Source organism: Bipolaris oryzae (assembly GCF_000523455.1).
Source record: "Bipolaris oryzae ATCC 44560 unplaced genomic scaffold scaffold_104, whole genome shotgun sequence".
In the NCBI taxonomy this organism is placed as follows: Eukaryota; Fungi; Ascomycota; class Dothideomycetes; order Pleosporales; family Pleosporaceae; genus Bipolaris; species Bipolaris oryzae.
Window position 1 is genome coordinate 84618 of NW_006911380.1, and position 15482 is coordinate 100099.

General features: G+C 49.1%; 7 protein-coding genes across 7 annotated transcripts; 3 read left to right on the forward strand and 4 right to left on the reverse strand.

Annotated features, from left to right (window-relative positions):
- Nucleotides 1–174: 174 nt before the first annotated feature.
- COCMIDRAFT_6925 (uncharacterized protein) lies at nt 175–1165 on the reverse strand (the record flags this gene model as incomplete). Its single annotated transcript, XM_007691603.1, has 3 exons — nt 175–218; nt 270–793; nt 996–1165. The coding sequence occupies 3 exons, from the start codon at nt 1163–1165 to the stop codon at nt 175–177; spliced, it is 738 nt and encodes a 245-aa protein (XP_007689793.1).
- A 179-nt stretch (nt 1166–1344) lies between these two features.
- Nucleotides 1345–2715, forward strand: COCMIDRAFT_100193 (uncharacterized protein; the record flags this gene model as incomplete). Its single annotated transcript, XM_007691631.1, has 2 exons — nt 1345–1470; nt 1525–2715. The coding sequence occupies 2 exons, from the start codon at nt 1345–1347 to the stop codon at nt 2713–2715; spliced, it is 1317 nt and encodes a 438-aa protein (XP_007689821.1).
- Nucleotides 2716–3675: 960 nt separating this feature from the next.
- COCMIDRAFT_100225 (uncharacterized protein) lies at nt 3676–5075 on the forward strand (the record flags this gene model as incomplete). Its single annotated transcript, XM_007691632.1, has 2 exons — nt 3676–4474; nt 4528–5075. 2 exons carry the CDS (start codon nt 3676–3678, stop codon nt 5073–5075), a joined length of 1347 nt encoding a protein of 448 aa, XP_007689822.1.
- A 2540-nt stretch (nt 5076–7615) lies between these two features.
- On the reverse strand, nt 7616–8209 carry COCMIDRAFT_27888 (uncharacterized protein; the record flags this gene model as incomplete). The annotated part of the gene is made up of 1 exon (XM_007691606.1): nt 7616–8209. One exon carries the CDS (start codon nt 8207–8209, stop codon nt 7616–7618), a length of 594 nt encoding a protein of 197 aa, XP_007689796.1.
- A 1184-nt stretch (nt 8210–9393) lies between these two features.
- On the reverse strand, nt 9394–10590 carry COCMIDRAFT_27889 (uncharacterized protein; the record flags this gene model as incomplete). Its single annotated transcript, XM_007691607.1, has 3 exons — nt 9394–9538; nt 9591–9928; nt 9982–10590. 3 exons carry the CDS (start codon nt 10588–10590, stop codon nt 9394–9396), a joined length of 1092 nt encoding a protein of 363 aa, XP_007689797.1.
- A 751-nt stretch (nt 10591–11341) lies between these two features.
- Nucleotides 11342–12514, reverse strand: COCMIDRAFT_65186 (uncharacterized protein; the record flags this gene model as incomplete). Its single annotated transcript, XM_007691633.1, has 1 exon — nt 11342–12514. A coding segment is annotated over one exon (1173 nt), but the record flags the coding sequence as incomplete, so codon positions are not given.
- Nucleotides 12515–12719: 205 nt separating this feature from the next.
- COCMIDRAFT_100210 (uncharacterized protein) lies at nt 12720–13209 on the forward strand (the record flags this gene model as incomplete). Its single annotated transcript, XM_007691634.1, has 3 exons — nt 12720–12877; nt 12949–13101; nt 13161–13209. The coding sequence occupies 3 exons, from the start codon at nt 12720–12722 to the stop codon at nt 13207–13209; spliced, it is 360 nt and encodes a 119-aa protein (XP_007689824.1).
- Between the last annotated feature and the right edge of the window lie 2273 nt (nt 13210–15482).

Sequence of the window (15482 nt, forward strand, 5' to 3'; positions counted from 1 at the left end):
GGGATGGCAGTGTACTTTTTGGGGGTATATGGTAAGCCATCTCAAGCCATTCCTGCATTGCTATCCAGAATGACTGGCATGCCGCCGTGGCATGCCGATGTAGCTCTGATGTCCGCCTCTAACGCCGACCGTGCCATCCATAGTCTCATGTCATCATGTTCGCTATCGTATTGCTCATGCTGGCTGCTCATACGCCCTCTTGATAACCCTTGCAAATTCTGCGCCCATGTTAGCAGAGCCTCACCGAGCCTGTATGGATATGAACTTACGGTCAAATTTGACGTTTTCACGGACAACAGTGCCCTTAGCTTCGTTGTCCTTGTTGATGGGCACCTTGATCTTGTCACCGTCGAGATTCCATCCACATACGCTACCAACAAAGTGGTCGAATTCGCTTCCAGAGAGGTTCAACCACGACTCGAGGATGCTACGGTCAACCTCGCGTATTGCCTGGCTGACAGTGGCGGCAATGCGTACGCGCATGAGCTCCTCAAAGCCAGAGACGTCGGCAATCAAGTCGGCGTAGAGGTCGTCAGAGTCTAACGTGGACCAGAAGGTGGCGTAATCAGCGCCTTCGAGCAGGTTTCTCAGCTCGTTGAGCTTCTGGACGGCTTCTGAAAGAGGGGCATCGCCAGCTGCTGGATTGTGTGACGAGGATGACAGAGGAGCCAGGACATGTGGAGGAAGGAGTGAGAGACCCAGAGAGAAGTCGGGGCTCGGAAACACGGTCAGAGCCTTGACGAGAATGTTGGTGATGGTCTCGTCGCGGGCAAGGTGGGGGTTGAACTGGTAGCTGGTGCATAGTTGTTAGCAACAGGCAATGGCGGAAGTGGCGGGCATCAACAATGGAGGGGAAGAAGCTGTCAGATAGAGCTAATAATAAAACTTCAGCGGGCGGAGCGATTCAGACTCCGACACCTCGGGTAATAGGAAACGTTGTGGTTGTTTGTTCATCTTGTAGCTGTAGAGTAGAGAAGGAGAAGGAAGACACGTACAGCTTCAGCAGGGCGAGGTTGGCGTAGCAGTCGTATGTCTGGTTTTCGCATTGCTGCATGACATAGTCCTGGAAGACGCCAGTCGTCTCTGGGTTGTAGCGATCCAGGCCATCGAGGATCTGCTGCATGTGATCCGGCCGCTCAGGCGCGAAGTCGAAAGGGGCGCCCATGGTGGTTGGTGTGGATGAGCGACGAGGCGTTGGTGTAGCAGGCTGGGTTCAATTTCGCACAGTGCGAGACGGGCGGGCACTGACCACCACGCAGCCCCGCGTCATCCTTCAAAAAAGTTAGACCCCGCCAAATCATTCTTCCACACGCGCTGAGCATACATCACACCCACATACACACCATGGCAGCGCCATATGACAGTGATTCGTCCGATGGCGGTGATGACTACACCGAGACCAATGTTCTCCTCGGGTATGCCGCCAAGGAGGTCACGAGCGACACAATCTCTCATCTTGGAGGCACTCCGGTACGCATGGCACCGATGCACCGTGCAAAAGTCTGTCACTAAGCCGTGCAATAGAGTTGGATCGATGACAAGACTGCGCCTTCAGGCGCCCTAGCCAAGTGTAAAGTCTGTAACGGTCTCCTCAGTCTTTTGCTTGAGCTCAACGGCGACATGCCCGATACCTTCCCTGGCCACGAGCGGCGATTATACATCTGGACGTGCCGGCGCAAGACATGCAGAAGAAAAGAGGGCAGTGTGAGGGGCATCCGTGGCGTGCGCGTCGCAAAGGGCGCCACCAACAAGATCCCCGCTGCCAAAATCGAGAAGAAAGAGGAAAAGCTGGAAGAGAAGCCACAGCCCAGGATAGGCGAGTCGCTCTTTGGTGTGCAAAATGGGGCAGGCGCTTCAGCATCTGCAAATCCTTTCTCCAACCCTTTCTCTTCCAAGCCGGGTACTGGAGCAGCAAACCCCTTCTCTTCGCAGTCAGGAAGCGCGAACCCCTTTGGCGCCCCGGCGTCGGCACCGGCTGTACAAGCCATCGCATCCGAGAAGAACAGGGATGAGGCGTCCACAACCCTCCCAGAGACCTTTGCATCCAAAGCGCGCATCTCATCTCCACCTCCTGCTGAACAACAGCCTCCACGGCCACACGAGCCCTGGCCAGCAGACTCTGCCTTCCCCACACCGTTCCCACACTACCACCTGGATGCCGAGTACGAGACACTAGACATTCCATCAGCGCCAACAATCCCGGCAAATGTGCGCATGGAGGTAGATGGCGAAGGTAGCGGTGGCACTGGAGGAGGTAAAGAAGACAAGGAGGTCTTTGAATCATCCATGGACAGGACATTCCAGAAGTTCGCAGACCGCGTGGGCGAGAATGCAGAGCAGGTCTTACGTTATGAGTTCAAGGGCAAGCCATTGCTGTACAGCGATAGCGACGCTGTTGGAAAAGCTCTGGCAGCTCACTCAGAGAATGGACCGTCCTCCAATGCCAAAGTCATCACAACGGGCTCAAAGGGCGGATCGGGTTTCCCTCGCTGCCAGACGTGCGGTGCAGACAGAGTATTTGAGGTTCAGCTGACACCGCATGCCATTGCTGAGCTGGAGGCTGAAGAAATGACTCTCGACGGTATGGAATGGGGCACTATAATCATGGCTGTCTGCAGTAAGGACTGCAAACCCAACGACGTCCCAGAAGGCGAATTGGGATATGTAGAAGAATGGGTTGGTGTACAGTGGGAGGAGGTCTCTTCGAAGAAGTAGAGAGAAAAGATACCCTTTGTTCTGCTGTTCAATTGGTTCACGTTTCCGAGTAAGCTGTGCTGTATAAGATGTGTATGCCGCTTGCTGCCTTCGTCACAACTGTATTTTGATTGCCGTACCCCATGGAAGTGTGCCTAGTGTGCATATACCCGTTCAGAGGTTTTGGTAGTATTACCAACACAATTTTCACTTTGACTACAAAGTCAGTTTTTTTAATACCCAATGCCGGCAGGTTGAGAGTGACCTGCTATTATTGTCTGAGATAATCGATATGATACACTACATAGAAAATACATATAAAACAAGTCAAGTAATGATGCTTGGTACTATGCTCTTACTCTTAACATTCGGAACTCTTGTCGTTCCGAAATGCTCACTACCTTACCGAAAACGGCAATTCTCTCTCGCACCCGAGAGCATCAATGGATTCGGATAGAACCTCAAATCACTTCATGAGGATAGCCATGTTCCTTCGTGGCTATACAAGGGAGGCCTGACTTTGACATGTGATGTGTGACTTGAGGTCCCCGCTAAGCCTCATCGCATACCGCCCACAATCCGCATTCTCAAAGAACAATTTGGTCATCATTAAGCCGACAAAGGGCCTTGTTCCTGCAGGCTTCTAACCGCTCATGGCAATGTAAACTTCATCGACCAATCCTTTCCTTTCTTCCAACCAATCATAATCAACACGAGAGAGCGAGGTATCGCCCGAGAAATCCGTTGCGGCTGCCGCGCGGTTTTCACGCTGGAACATTGAACTAGTTGCCCCGACGCTTGAGCTGGACACGTACATGTATCCATGTTTCTGCCTACGTTTTTTGCCAACATGGTTTGGTGTGCTCGGAGGGTTCCGGATGACGCGGTAGAAGGTGCATATATGTATGTACCTGGAGTACATGCACGATTACGCTGTCTTGTTCCTGCACGCTCTTCGCCTCATTGAGACCACCCACCACGATGGCCGCATCAGACCCACAAGTGGCTGTGCCTTCAACACCAACAACACAGCCACATATATCAACCCAGCCTGTAACCCTGCAAAACTGGCATAAGAAGATCAATTGGCTGAATACGACGCTGGTCGTCCTCATCCCAACCTATGGCCTCTATCTTTCCCTCTCCACTCCCCTCACCCGTCCTACACTGCTATGGAGCATCATTTACTATGCCACGACCGCATTTGGTATCACGGGCGGTTATCATAGATTATGGAGTCACCGCTGTTATTCTGCGCGTCTTCCTCTGCGCCTTTTTCTCGCATTCGTAGGAGCCGGAGCCATCCAGGGAAGCATACGCTGGTGGAGCGCCAATCACCGCGCTCACCATCGTTGGACAGATACCATGAAAGACCCATACTCGGTCATGCGGGGTTTACTCTTCTCCCATATTGGATGGATGGTCTTGAACACGGACCCTAAAGTGAAGGGACGTACGGACATTTCTGACCTGGACAATGACGCCATTGTCGTTTTTCAACACAGACATTATGGCAAGATTCTTATTTTTACCGCATGGATCTTTCCTGCCTTAGTCGCCGGCTTGGGATGGGGAGACTGGTGGGGAGGTCTTGTTTACGCAGGCATCATCCGGGCGTGTCTCGTTCAGCAAGCAACATTCTGCGTCAATTCGTTGGCACACTATCTTGGAGAGCAACCGTTTGATGACCGAAGGAGCCCTAGAGATCATGTGTTTACTGCTCTTGTTACCATGGGAGAAGGCTACCACAACTTTCACCACGAATTTCCTAGCGACTACCGTAAGTCTGGCCACCAAAAGAAAAATGTAAAGCCCATGTCTAACCAATTCCAGGTAACGCCATTTTGTGGTACCAATACGATCCTACCAAATGGCTGATCTGGGGCATGTCCAAAATCCCCTTCTTCCCACTAACTCAAGACCTGAAGACGTTCCGTGCCAATGAAATCGAAAAAGGTCGTCTCCAACAACAGCAAAAAGCCGTGGACAAGAAACGCGCAGCACTCGACTGGGGCACCCCACTCTCCCAGCTGCCTGTCCTCTCCTGGGACGACTTTCAAGCCCAAGCTTCTGCAAACGGCGCTGCACTGGTCGCCATCGCTGGTGTCATCCACGACGTCTCGCCTTTTATCGCCGATCACCCCGGCGGTAAGACGCTTATCAAATCGGTAATTGGGAAAGATGCAACCGCTGTATTCAACGGGGGCGTGTATGAACATTCAAATGCAGCGCATAACCTGCTGTCAACGATGAGAGTAGGTATTCTGCGCGGGGGCCAAGAAGTAGAGGTCTGGAAATCGAGTGCGGAGCGGGCGGCCAAGGATGTTAGAGGCTTGGGTATTGTCAGGGCGGGTGAGCAGGCTACGAGGGTCGCGGCGTAATGAGGATGAGGTAGCGGTAACGAGATAATGGTATGGGAGTTGAGAATGTACATGGGATGTCATCTGTAATTCATTAGAAGCGTATAGACGTAGAGATACCTGTCATTGATTCTACTCCGCCATTGATAGCAAAGGACATCTTGTCTCGCTTTGTGAACTTGATATGCCAAGCGAATCTAATACTCCGAGAATAGATGAAATGTCCGCTCGACACGCTAGTTGTATTCAATTCTGAGAACTAATGATGCAAACCTCACTTTGGTACACACATCTCTGACACGTGAAACATTAGTGTCGCTGATACGAAGGGATATATAAGATGGTGCTTTGTAAACCCTCTGCCCGAATGCTATTCATACAATGAATGCTGTGTTATCGCTGAATAGAGAAATTACTGATTATGGCATCGAAATGCTAGATGGAATCACGACGCAGATATTTTCTTCCATAAAGAGATGTATCCATTAAAAAAAGCTTACTAGAGAATATTAAGTTTCAGGAACTGAGTGATGCATCTGATGCATGATTTACGGGCAAATTGAGCAGCAGATTTCGTGTTGAAGGAGCATGTGGAAAGCATGAAATAGGAAATGTTGAAGGAAATATGGAATCGCAATGGTGGGAATGCACAAGATGGTTTGAAGCCGCTCAGCCGCTCAGCCGCTCTTGATCGTACCATATAAGGAAAGAAAAATGGGGGAGAGATTCATGTACTCGAAGTGAAAATCAATCGCTTCTTTGTGTGTGTCGGAAGCCTTGAGACACAGTAATGAGCAACTGGATGTCCCGAGCCTTTGCCTTTCCTGTTGTCTCTGTGTTAGTATGTCGTAAATAAGTTATTTTTTGAGAGCCTTACATGTGTATGAGGGTTGAAATCATTCTCTCTTGACATCCATACTATCTCCCCTTGCTAGACTTATCAATTCCTTAATCTCATCTGTAATCCGCTTGGTTTCCCTGTCCGCATAGATTCCGAGAGAAGCCATTGCCACATCCTGGAAGAATTTTGCCAGTGATTCGGTAGCCCATGACCCAAATTCATCCCGATCTCCCTTTTTCGTCCCAATGTCAATGTACAACTCTACCACTAGTTGTCTAAGGCGAGTTGTTGAATATTCGTCATATAAGAGTGCGAGATATTTTCCTCTCACGGCCAACCCGCCGATCGCCTGTTTGACAATCATATCAACCACCCCCCTGCAAAAGTGCTCATCCTAAACTTGAATTCCAATTAAATACGTCTGGAAGAGATCTAAGACAGTTCCTTCCCTTTTGTACACACCACAATCATCATCATCGTCATCTCCTACTCCTTCTTCGAGATCTTCTCCACGGTTGATGAGGCGAGTGTAAAGCCAATCGTAATATATCTCAAAAGAATACTCGTAAAATTCGTGCAATAACGCCCATTGGTAGGGTTTGTGCTCACTCCATTGTTGTCGGCATAATGGACATGGTGCAGGCCCTCCTTCGGCCGGCTGACGCTTCCATCGAGTGATGCAGCCGAGATGAAAATTTCCCCCACAACTATTGCAGAATGTAATATCTTGAACATCAAGATCTAGACCTCTACGGAAAATTGAGCAGTTGCCCTCAATATCTTGTCTTCTTGGTTGGAACTTCCGACAAAAGAATCTTGAGCGGGCGCAAAGCAGGTCTGTGTGTATAGCGAATGTCTTGGTCGACCCAGGGAAACGCAATCGTACAATTCCCTGACCATGCCTGACTGGGAATTAATTTCCTTTTGCCTCTTATCATATTGCAACGATATGGGGTTGTATTTGCTGTGACTCAAATTTGGATAGCTCAATTGGAGATTCAACTTACTTCATGATTCTCTTGCTTGGTACTGAGTGGATATCTCTTTTCCACACCGATGGCGCAACGTATTGGTTTTAAAGGCTATGGTTTGATACAGCATACACAAATTTGGGAAGTTGTCAAGCGGATGAAAGGTGGAAGGAAGGAAGGAAAGAACGAGGGAGACAATACTTATATACCTCCGTGGCAACAAGATTAAGAGCCTTCACATTTGCAGGTAAGGGCGCCGATAGTCTACTGGTAATTGTAGCGACTCCTTCTCTCAATACAGTAAAATAGAGTTCAAGCTACAAAGTTTGAAAAATGTTGCAGCCAGTCTCACAGAGGCACCATGTCATGACACATAAATCACTTTGTTAAATTCAGGAATAATCGTGCCAAGTAATTACAGCAAGCTCTCCGTTATCTCTTTCGTTTACTTCAAACTCGAGGATGGTAGGCAATCTTGCTTCCGAGTACTATACCTATGGAAAGCCAAAGGTTGCAAAAACATATAGAACAATGATGCTACAAAACTTTTCCATTGCATCATCTTCAGTTGGAGAAGAAGAGGATACGCTTGAATCTCTTGATGATACATGTGCTGGTCGCCAAAAGAGATGTAATCAGCGCGTATGCACCTCCAGTGAAATTTATTCCTACACTTCATTCGAGCGAATGAATTCTTCGATGAACTTCTTCCAAAGATCTCTAGCCTCATTGATATGCGTGACGGGCTTTCACTTGGACTGTGAGCCGATCAGCCATAAGAACGTCTGCATCTCATTGTAGGCTTCCCGATCCGCGGAAGCCAAATTTGCGCTTTCCCTTCGAAAGAATGTGTCCTGTTGAACGAAGAATAGATCCCGGACTTGAGACTTGAACCTGCGGTCTTTGAAGGCATCGCCAACAGCCATGAGGTTAAGCTTAATGAGCTTGTAAGCTTCAGACTCTGGCGAGATTGCCGGAATCATCAATTCAGATGTGTATACCCAGTCCAAATAAATCTGCACAGCCTCGACATCGAGTTCAGTCTCTACATCGAGATTGGACAGGGGTGAGTCCGTCTTCCAGCTGGCACGGCACATTGGACAGTTTGCTGGAGAGTTCCTTCTCCTAGCGGTGCTTCGATAATTCTTCCAATTCTCTATGCATGATTCATGGAAATTCTGGCCGCAGTCGGTGCAGAAAGAGATGTCTTTGACGACGGGATCGAGGACATCGGTACAGATGCAGCATTCGTCGGTTGAGGACATGCGTTTGCGACGTTTTTGGAGATGATCTTTGAAGAATTTTGAGCTCTTGCATATAAGATCTAGATTGTAGGGGTTCATTAGCTTGAAGACAAGATTTTGGTGTGATGGAGTTTGAGTGGGTACCTTCGTGGACACTGAAGCGTCGTTCTATATTGGAGACCTTGAAATGAACAATCCTGTTGCCGACACTTGTAGATATCAGCATCCGATTGACCCGTGACACAAAGATATATGGGAATACCTGATTGATCGCAGCTTTCTAGAAGTATCTTGAGACCTAGTATGTGCCATCTTTGTAGGGGGAAATGTCGTAGATGATGACAGCGGGTAATGGAAAGAAACAGAGTATATGTGGGGAAAGCTATAACCTAACCGACGGTGTGAAAGTGAGACCTCTGGTAGATCATTTGTTACTGGTGAATCGTGAATCCCGGTGAGAGCATTGTATGAAGACCATAGGGGCAAATTACTACTTTCAGGTTGTGCCAAGGCACTAGGCTGGTACGAGCAATCACGGTGAATTGGGGTTTTTCGATTGACTAGGTTCTTGCAAATCTCTAGCATCTCGATTCACAGGTCATGCGTTCATGTTGAAATCGCTCATAAAATCTATGCTGTATTCTTGAAGAGCACCACCAATGTAAGTTGATTCAAATCAGTTGGTTTCAAACTCTGCAAAAAAAGACAACCGTTCAACAACTACAGGACTTTCAAAGTAAGCGTCCTGAAATATGTGTGACACTTTCCAAGTCCCGAGTAATTCGAAGTCGTAGTTGTCGACCGCATGAACAAAAGCTTTGTTGATTGAACCTCCCATCTCCTCTGTTGCACTGTAGCTCTTGCAAGGGCCGTCTCGGTGGGCGATAGCGAAGCTATTGCTCTCATGATGAACGCATAGTACCAGTGTTGGTAAGAACCGAGGTCATGAAGCCAACACGCTGTCGTAACAAAAGCAGGTTGTAGTAAGGAGGATCGTGAATGGCCGCATGCGTTGAGAGAGTGCTACACAATAGATGAGAATCAAGGGTATCAATAATGATACACACGTGCTGATCCGGCCAAAGTTGATGAATGGTAAGTGAAACATTTCATCGGGTATCTCATAGTTCCTACCTCACGTGATCAGTGAAACAAGGTCGAACTTCCGCAATTCTTGCATAGCCATGGAAGACTCTTTCGGTTTTCATGCGTCGGGTCAAGATGCTGCCAGTACGAGCATGACGCCGGGCATCATTCTGAGTAAAGACAAGTCGAAGTGATGTTCAAACACCAATGTACCAGAGTTCGACGCCCAGGACCTCAAATTTCTTGCCCTCGTCGCTGAGTGGTTCGTTTCCAAATGTTGGACATGTGTCCGACACACCGTTCTCGAGATTATCATCTAGCCATAGGCCGTAGTGGCCATCACTGCGATACTGTCAGTATTGCCGTTCGCAATGGACAGCACATGTCAGCTTACCCTCCGCCAACACTTAGGTAGCTATGTTCACAGAAGATCATGTAGTCATTCACTCCGCTATAGGGAAATGCCTTGAATCTGATTCTCTCTGGTGTACTTGCGCCACTTCTGGTCGCCGGGCCATTCTCTGATAGAGCCAACTTATCGGCTTTTGTCTTTGGTGATGATATGGTTGTCATGCGAACAGCATTCGTTGTATCTTCCGAGGGAGGTGGTGGGAGATTCAATTGCAGATCTGGGAGACCAGCAAGAACGTGAGCGCGCCAGAGAAAGCATTCGCCGTTGCCATAAAATGACGAAGAGGGGTGGGGTGCGTCTGAGAGATAGGCGCCGAAGGTCTGTCGTAACATATCAGTACTGTTTTCTACTCAGGGAATGCTGGGTGACTTACGCCTCCGCTACCATCTCTGACCACGAGCACGAAGCCGCCTCTCCTCCCCCGGTATTCGTCAGCCTCTTTGTAAAGAGTCGCTAAGCTCACACCATTCTGCTCCAGACTGTACGCCAGGCTCCATTCGTCTACGAGTTGTAGCCTTGGTGGCAGGAGCAGCCTAATTTCTTCTGCCAGCGCTTTGCTTAGGAGCTTGCCATTCTCTCGCATTCCACTTCTCCACCCCTTTAGACTGAGTGGTGTCAACGGCGGCGGTTGGAAAGGGCTCGCTATGCGGTGTGTGGGTTGGAAGACGGAGTTCATGTCTGCGGAATCGGAGGAGACGAGGCTCGCGAGGGAGTGGGAGAGGGCAGAGGCAGTGGACTGCAGCTGTGCTGGTAGCCTGCCTATGCTATTTCGGTTGCTGTTGCTGTCGGATTTTGAGTGGGGTCCTGAGTTCGGACTGGACTCGGTATTCAATCGCCGCAGGATGCCTGAGACGGCATATGAGACCGGGTATGTGAAGTAGGACGAAGAGCGATTTGGAGTGGCACGATTTGGTGGCGGCGATGTTTGGGAGGATGAGGAGCGCAAAGGTGGAGACGACGGGGTTTCCTGTGCATGCGACATGACTGGCGGGTAGCAGCAGTTGTAGCAGTGTGCCTGGATTAATGTGGGTCAAGTGTTGGAAGTGGTGTGCTGGGGTGAGCGTAGGTCAGAGCAGCTGTGACGTTGCGGAAAACTAGTGGGCTGACGGCCGTCTGGAGCCTCACACGATATGCAAGGGGGGTGTGTGTTACATAAGCATCGTCTTGGGGTGTGGATGGGCTGATACATGTTGGGAGCTACGCTGGAAGCCAGTGACAGCGAGCTACGATACGGGGATGCATGCTTAATGGTTGCGCGCCTCTCTGCTTCCTTGATGTGAAGCTGCGAGAGCGCGCTAGTAGGCCGGTGGAAAGCTTGGTTCCCGCTACCCGCTAAGGCTGACCTTGTGCTTGGGCCGTCCATGGGGAACCGGGTTAACTTTTGCATTGCATGGGGGCATTGGATGCAAATGGGGAAGCCCGGAATCGCGGAAAGCCATGCTTCCAAGAAACACTGCTAAGTACTCTCTCCTCCCTCACTTGACATTCCACTTGATAGAGACTTGGGCATTGGGGCCCAGCCATGTTGCCCCCCCCCCCACTTCTGTCAGCATGCAGTGCAATCAATACACCACTTTGCTTTGACTGCTACCTTAATTGGCATCCCCGTGTGTGTGTGTGTCAACTAGCTCTATCTACTTGCCACACCATGGGCAAGTGCCTTTATCCATAGAGAATCCTTATGTAGCCTTAGCGGGTTCTGTCATAGGTTGCTCGTTCACTGTTTCTGCCTCTTCCGCCGCATCCGCATCCGCATCCGCAAGCTCATAATCTCCGGCCTCTTTCCCGTCGTCTGCAGCAGTTCCTACATCCTCTCCATTCTCCATATCACTCTTCAACTTGGCGCCTTTTCTCTCTGGCATGACAGCCATAAAAGCCTTGCCCCAATCCCCAAACTCCATCCATTTGAGCATAATCTCCAAAACGTGATTCGTGACCAGGACTTGCCGACTCTTCATTTCCAAATATTGACCAATAGGCAGCTTTGCCGTCTTGATGCCACGACTGACAGCTCGCTTGTGGCAGACGCCTTTGTGCCGGTTCTTGTCCACTAGACCCCCAATGATGTACGTGCTGTTTGGCTTGAGGTGTGTTAGGATCTCGTCCGACTCAGATGAAAGGTAGATAATCTCTCCTTCTCCTTCTCCTTCTTCATCTCCTGTGCTTTCTTGTTCACCGGAATTACCCGCTCCTACAGAGGCTTTCAATGCGCCAGCCACCTCCCCTCCTTCTGGTCCGGCCATCCATTCTTTCGCCTTCTCTGCCACTTCCACAAAGTCTTCCTCAAAGAATCGAAAGCCTTTCCAGCTGGTATATTGCTTCGCGAGAATACCATCGAAACGCTCCTTCATCTTGCCTCCAAAGCTACTTAGTGCTAAATGCGCTCTGAAGTCTGCCTTTCGGTTGTCACTATAGCATCTCGTAATCTGCAAGCCCAAGCTCTTAAGTTCATTGTCGTACATGAGCTCCTCAAAGTCGCAGTCGAAGATGACAGTGATGGGTACCTGCTTTCCAGGTCCTGCCGAATGCCTGGGCGGACGTGCTGGCAGCAACCTTGGTTTGTTGCCATTTTCATCTACTGGCATCTGTGCCAAAGCCTCTCTTCGCCGCTCTTTCTTTTCTTTGACCTTCTCTTTTCGCTTCAATTTACGATCTTCTCGCCCCGCTTCCCAGCGTTCGTGCCGCCGTTGCTTCTTGAGTTGGTTCTTCGATAACTTTGGCTCTCCACCTTCCTTCTCAGTAACTGCTTCAATTGAAGATTCAGCGCTACCAACTGTTCCCTCATTCTCCGTGTTCGTCAAGACATGTTCTGTGGGTGTCGTGACTGCGGGTGCGTCTTTGATCATTTCATCACCACTTGCAACATCCAACTTGCGCATCTTTGCAGGCCGCTCCTCTGAATCCATCTTTTTGCAGTTTTTAGTCAAAGGTTGAAAATCTGTCGTAAAGACGCCCACCCACTCAGCGTCGACAAAATTATGCTCGCTCACATCTTAGCGCGCCAAGCCAAGCCCTGGTCATGGCAGTGTCCCGAGCTGGAACCTCAGTTGACGTCTCCGCATTCACGATACCCTTCCAACACCAATTGAACCACGAACACGACCGCCCATCATGCCGCAGGATATGCCGCCACAGGGCGGCTATAGCCCCGTCCAGTACAAGCGCAACTTGCCTGTTCGAGGCTTCCGTCCCGCCGCATACATTATCGGAACCGCGGCACTCATGACATATGGATTCTGGAGGGTTGGCCAGGGTATCAGGGAGCACAAGTACGCGGCATTCTCCTGAAAACACAGATTGGCGATTACATGGCTCGGTACGAAATGCTGACATCTGACAGCGAACTCGCGCGCGAGAAGATGTGGGCGCGGATACACCTTATCCCAGCACTACAAGCAGAGGAAGACCGTGACCAAGTGCGAAGATATCTGGCCGACAAGGCTAGGGAGAAGCAACTGTTGGGCACAGAGACAAAAGTCTATCACAGCGACAGGTATGTGTCGAACGGGCCTGTGGTGCTTGCACGAGCATTGGCTAACTGCACGGATACAGATTTGTTCGACCTACATTTGCCATCACACCCGAGCATGAGACCAAGTAGGGACCGGGGTATCACTGTATATATCAGGATGAAATCAATGGTCTCTATTCGGCTTGATATTCATCATCTCTTTAGAGGCAAGTCGAGAATACATTTATCTGCGCAAGGACTCGATGTTCGTACATGGACGTAAATGTGAATATGGGATTTTCGTGATCTCAGAGATCCAGTTGCTTCAGTAGCATGGCTTTGGAACCGTTGTGGCTTTGACGGTGATGCTGAATGTTGGCCCATCTGCGACAGGTTGGTGTATCCTTGCTGAGCTGGATTGAGCTTTGCGGATTCTCTGTATTGGCGATCCGCAGTTCATGCAACAACTGAACCACTGCAAAGCGCTGCTATGAGCAAGTGCTACAACATACTCTATAGAACCTCCGTCTTTTCTGCCTATCTCACCACATCAACCATGCGCCCCCTTTCCATTTTCCATCCATACCATATCATGCGACACTGATACGCCCCCTTGAGGTGATGCTGCAATTTCATCTTTAATTGGACTGTTCACGAAATCTTTCGCCGCTTCTAAAGCTACAGTGTCCGCCCCCGCATTGACTTACATTTATCCCGCAGCTACTACCAGTGGTGTCGTTTTCACGCGTATTGTAGGCGACCAGGAAATCACAGCCAAGGGAACCAATGCTTTTTACACTGACTGAACTATTCTCTACCTTGGCTCGCCACCGATACAGTGCCAGAATATCTTCCTCATAGCCATACCTAAATCTTCGTATCTACTTGCACACGCTGCAATTATTAGACATACACGATGCTGCACCAATTGCTGGACTCGATATATCAATGGCCACCGAATATATGAGATTACGCACTACAACCCCAATCCCAATCCTGGGCAGATTAATGAAACGTTTTGCGTGTAAAAGATTTCCGATCAGGCCGTAGGCGTTGGTGCACAGCTGACTAGATTGTTATGACATGATTGTGTTGTGAACAATGAATCCCGACATGACGCGCGAAGTTTAGGAATAATAGTCAAGACTCAATCATGGTAGAAAGTGATACATATACCTGTGACTGGATGGCATTTTTATATGGTCAGAAGTATGTAGGCCGACCGTTGACGCGCATATATATGGGTGGAGCGAAAGGCGAATGAGGGCTGTTGCATCCACCAGTCCTGGCTTGGGGGGTGGTAATGGTGTTTTTTGTAATAAAAAAAAGGCCCGATCCACTCGCTTGACAGCGTTCGAGACTATGAATCATGCTGCTTTGCGACCATTCTCAATGCGTTATTTTGAGTACATACACCAAAGAGAATCTGCTTCGCCTATACATAATATATCATCATATCGTGTCTTGAGAAGGATTATGCGATTTCTCCTCGCCTGTGACCATCAGCATACTAGAAATGAAGATTTTGCAGTCAAGACATCAACCCAAGCAAGGGGTGTCGACCTCGACTTTGTCTTTTCCGGGAGGACTTCACTTTGAAACCTCTGTACAGCCTCTACGTATTGTTGTACCAATGATATAGGTTGTTAATGGACGTATGCTCATTGATTAGTCGTCAGCTGTGGTAGCAGCACAGGCATCAAACCAGCGAACCATAGTCGTACTGAGAGCACACAGCACCGCACAGCGCATGAATGCGTATAAATCTCATGTTCTTCGCCCGTCCTTCTGGTTTATATAATCTCCTATCTTTCTTTCCCTTAATCTTCTTTCTATTGTAACATTTCTTCTTACAAGTATGCTGCCATGTTCTTTCTACCAATTATTCGTACAGCTTACCCTTGAGGGGCCAAAGCTGTCGCATTATATACCGATCTTAGTTGGCATATCTTTGAACACTATAATCTCATTTTACAATCTACAACACTGGACACCTTTCTGGCTACATAGTATTTGCACTTATCTGTCACCGGGCTTCTGTCACACTGAGTACCTGTCTGGAAGTTACTTTATCGCGACCATTCACTCCAACAAAACAAATCAACCAGTTATAGCTTGGGGAATCCCCGTGCAGCTACGCGGCCCCTTTCAAGAACGCAGAAACGTACGCAGCTATGTACATACGGATGCCTATGAATCCGCCATACTTACTCTGTCTGACTCTTCAATCCCATCTCGGCCGTCAATCCGCTTCTATCCCATTCTTATAGATCCTACCGCTTAACGTGTATCACCAGTGTGCGCCCCACCCCAGTGTGCGCCCCACGAAATCCTAGTACCTCACCTTCGTAATAACAACGCGTAATGTCTCAACAACGCCAAGCTCTAAAGACCTATACTGAAGCTGACGTTACTATTGCTAT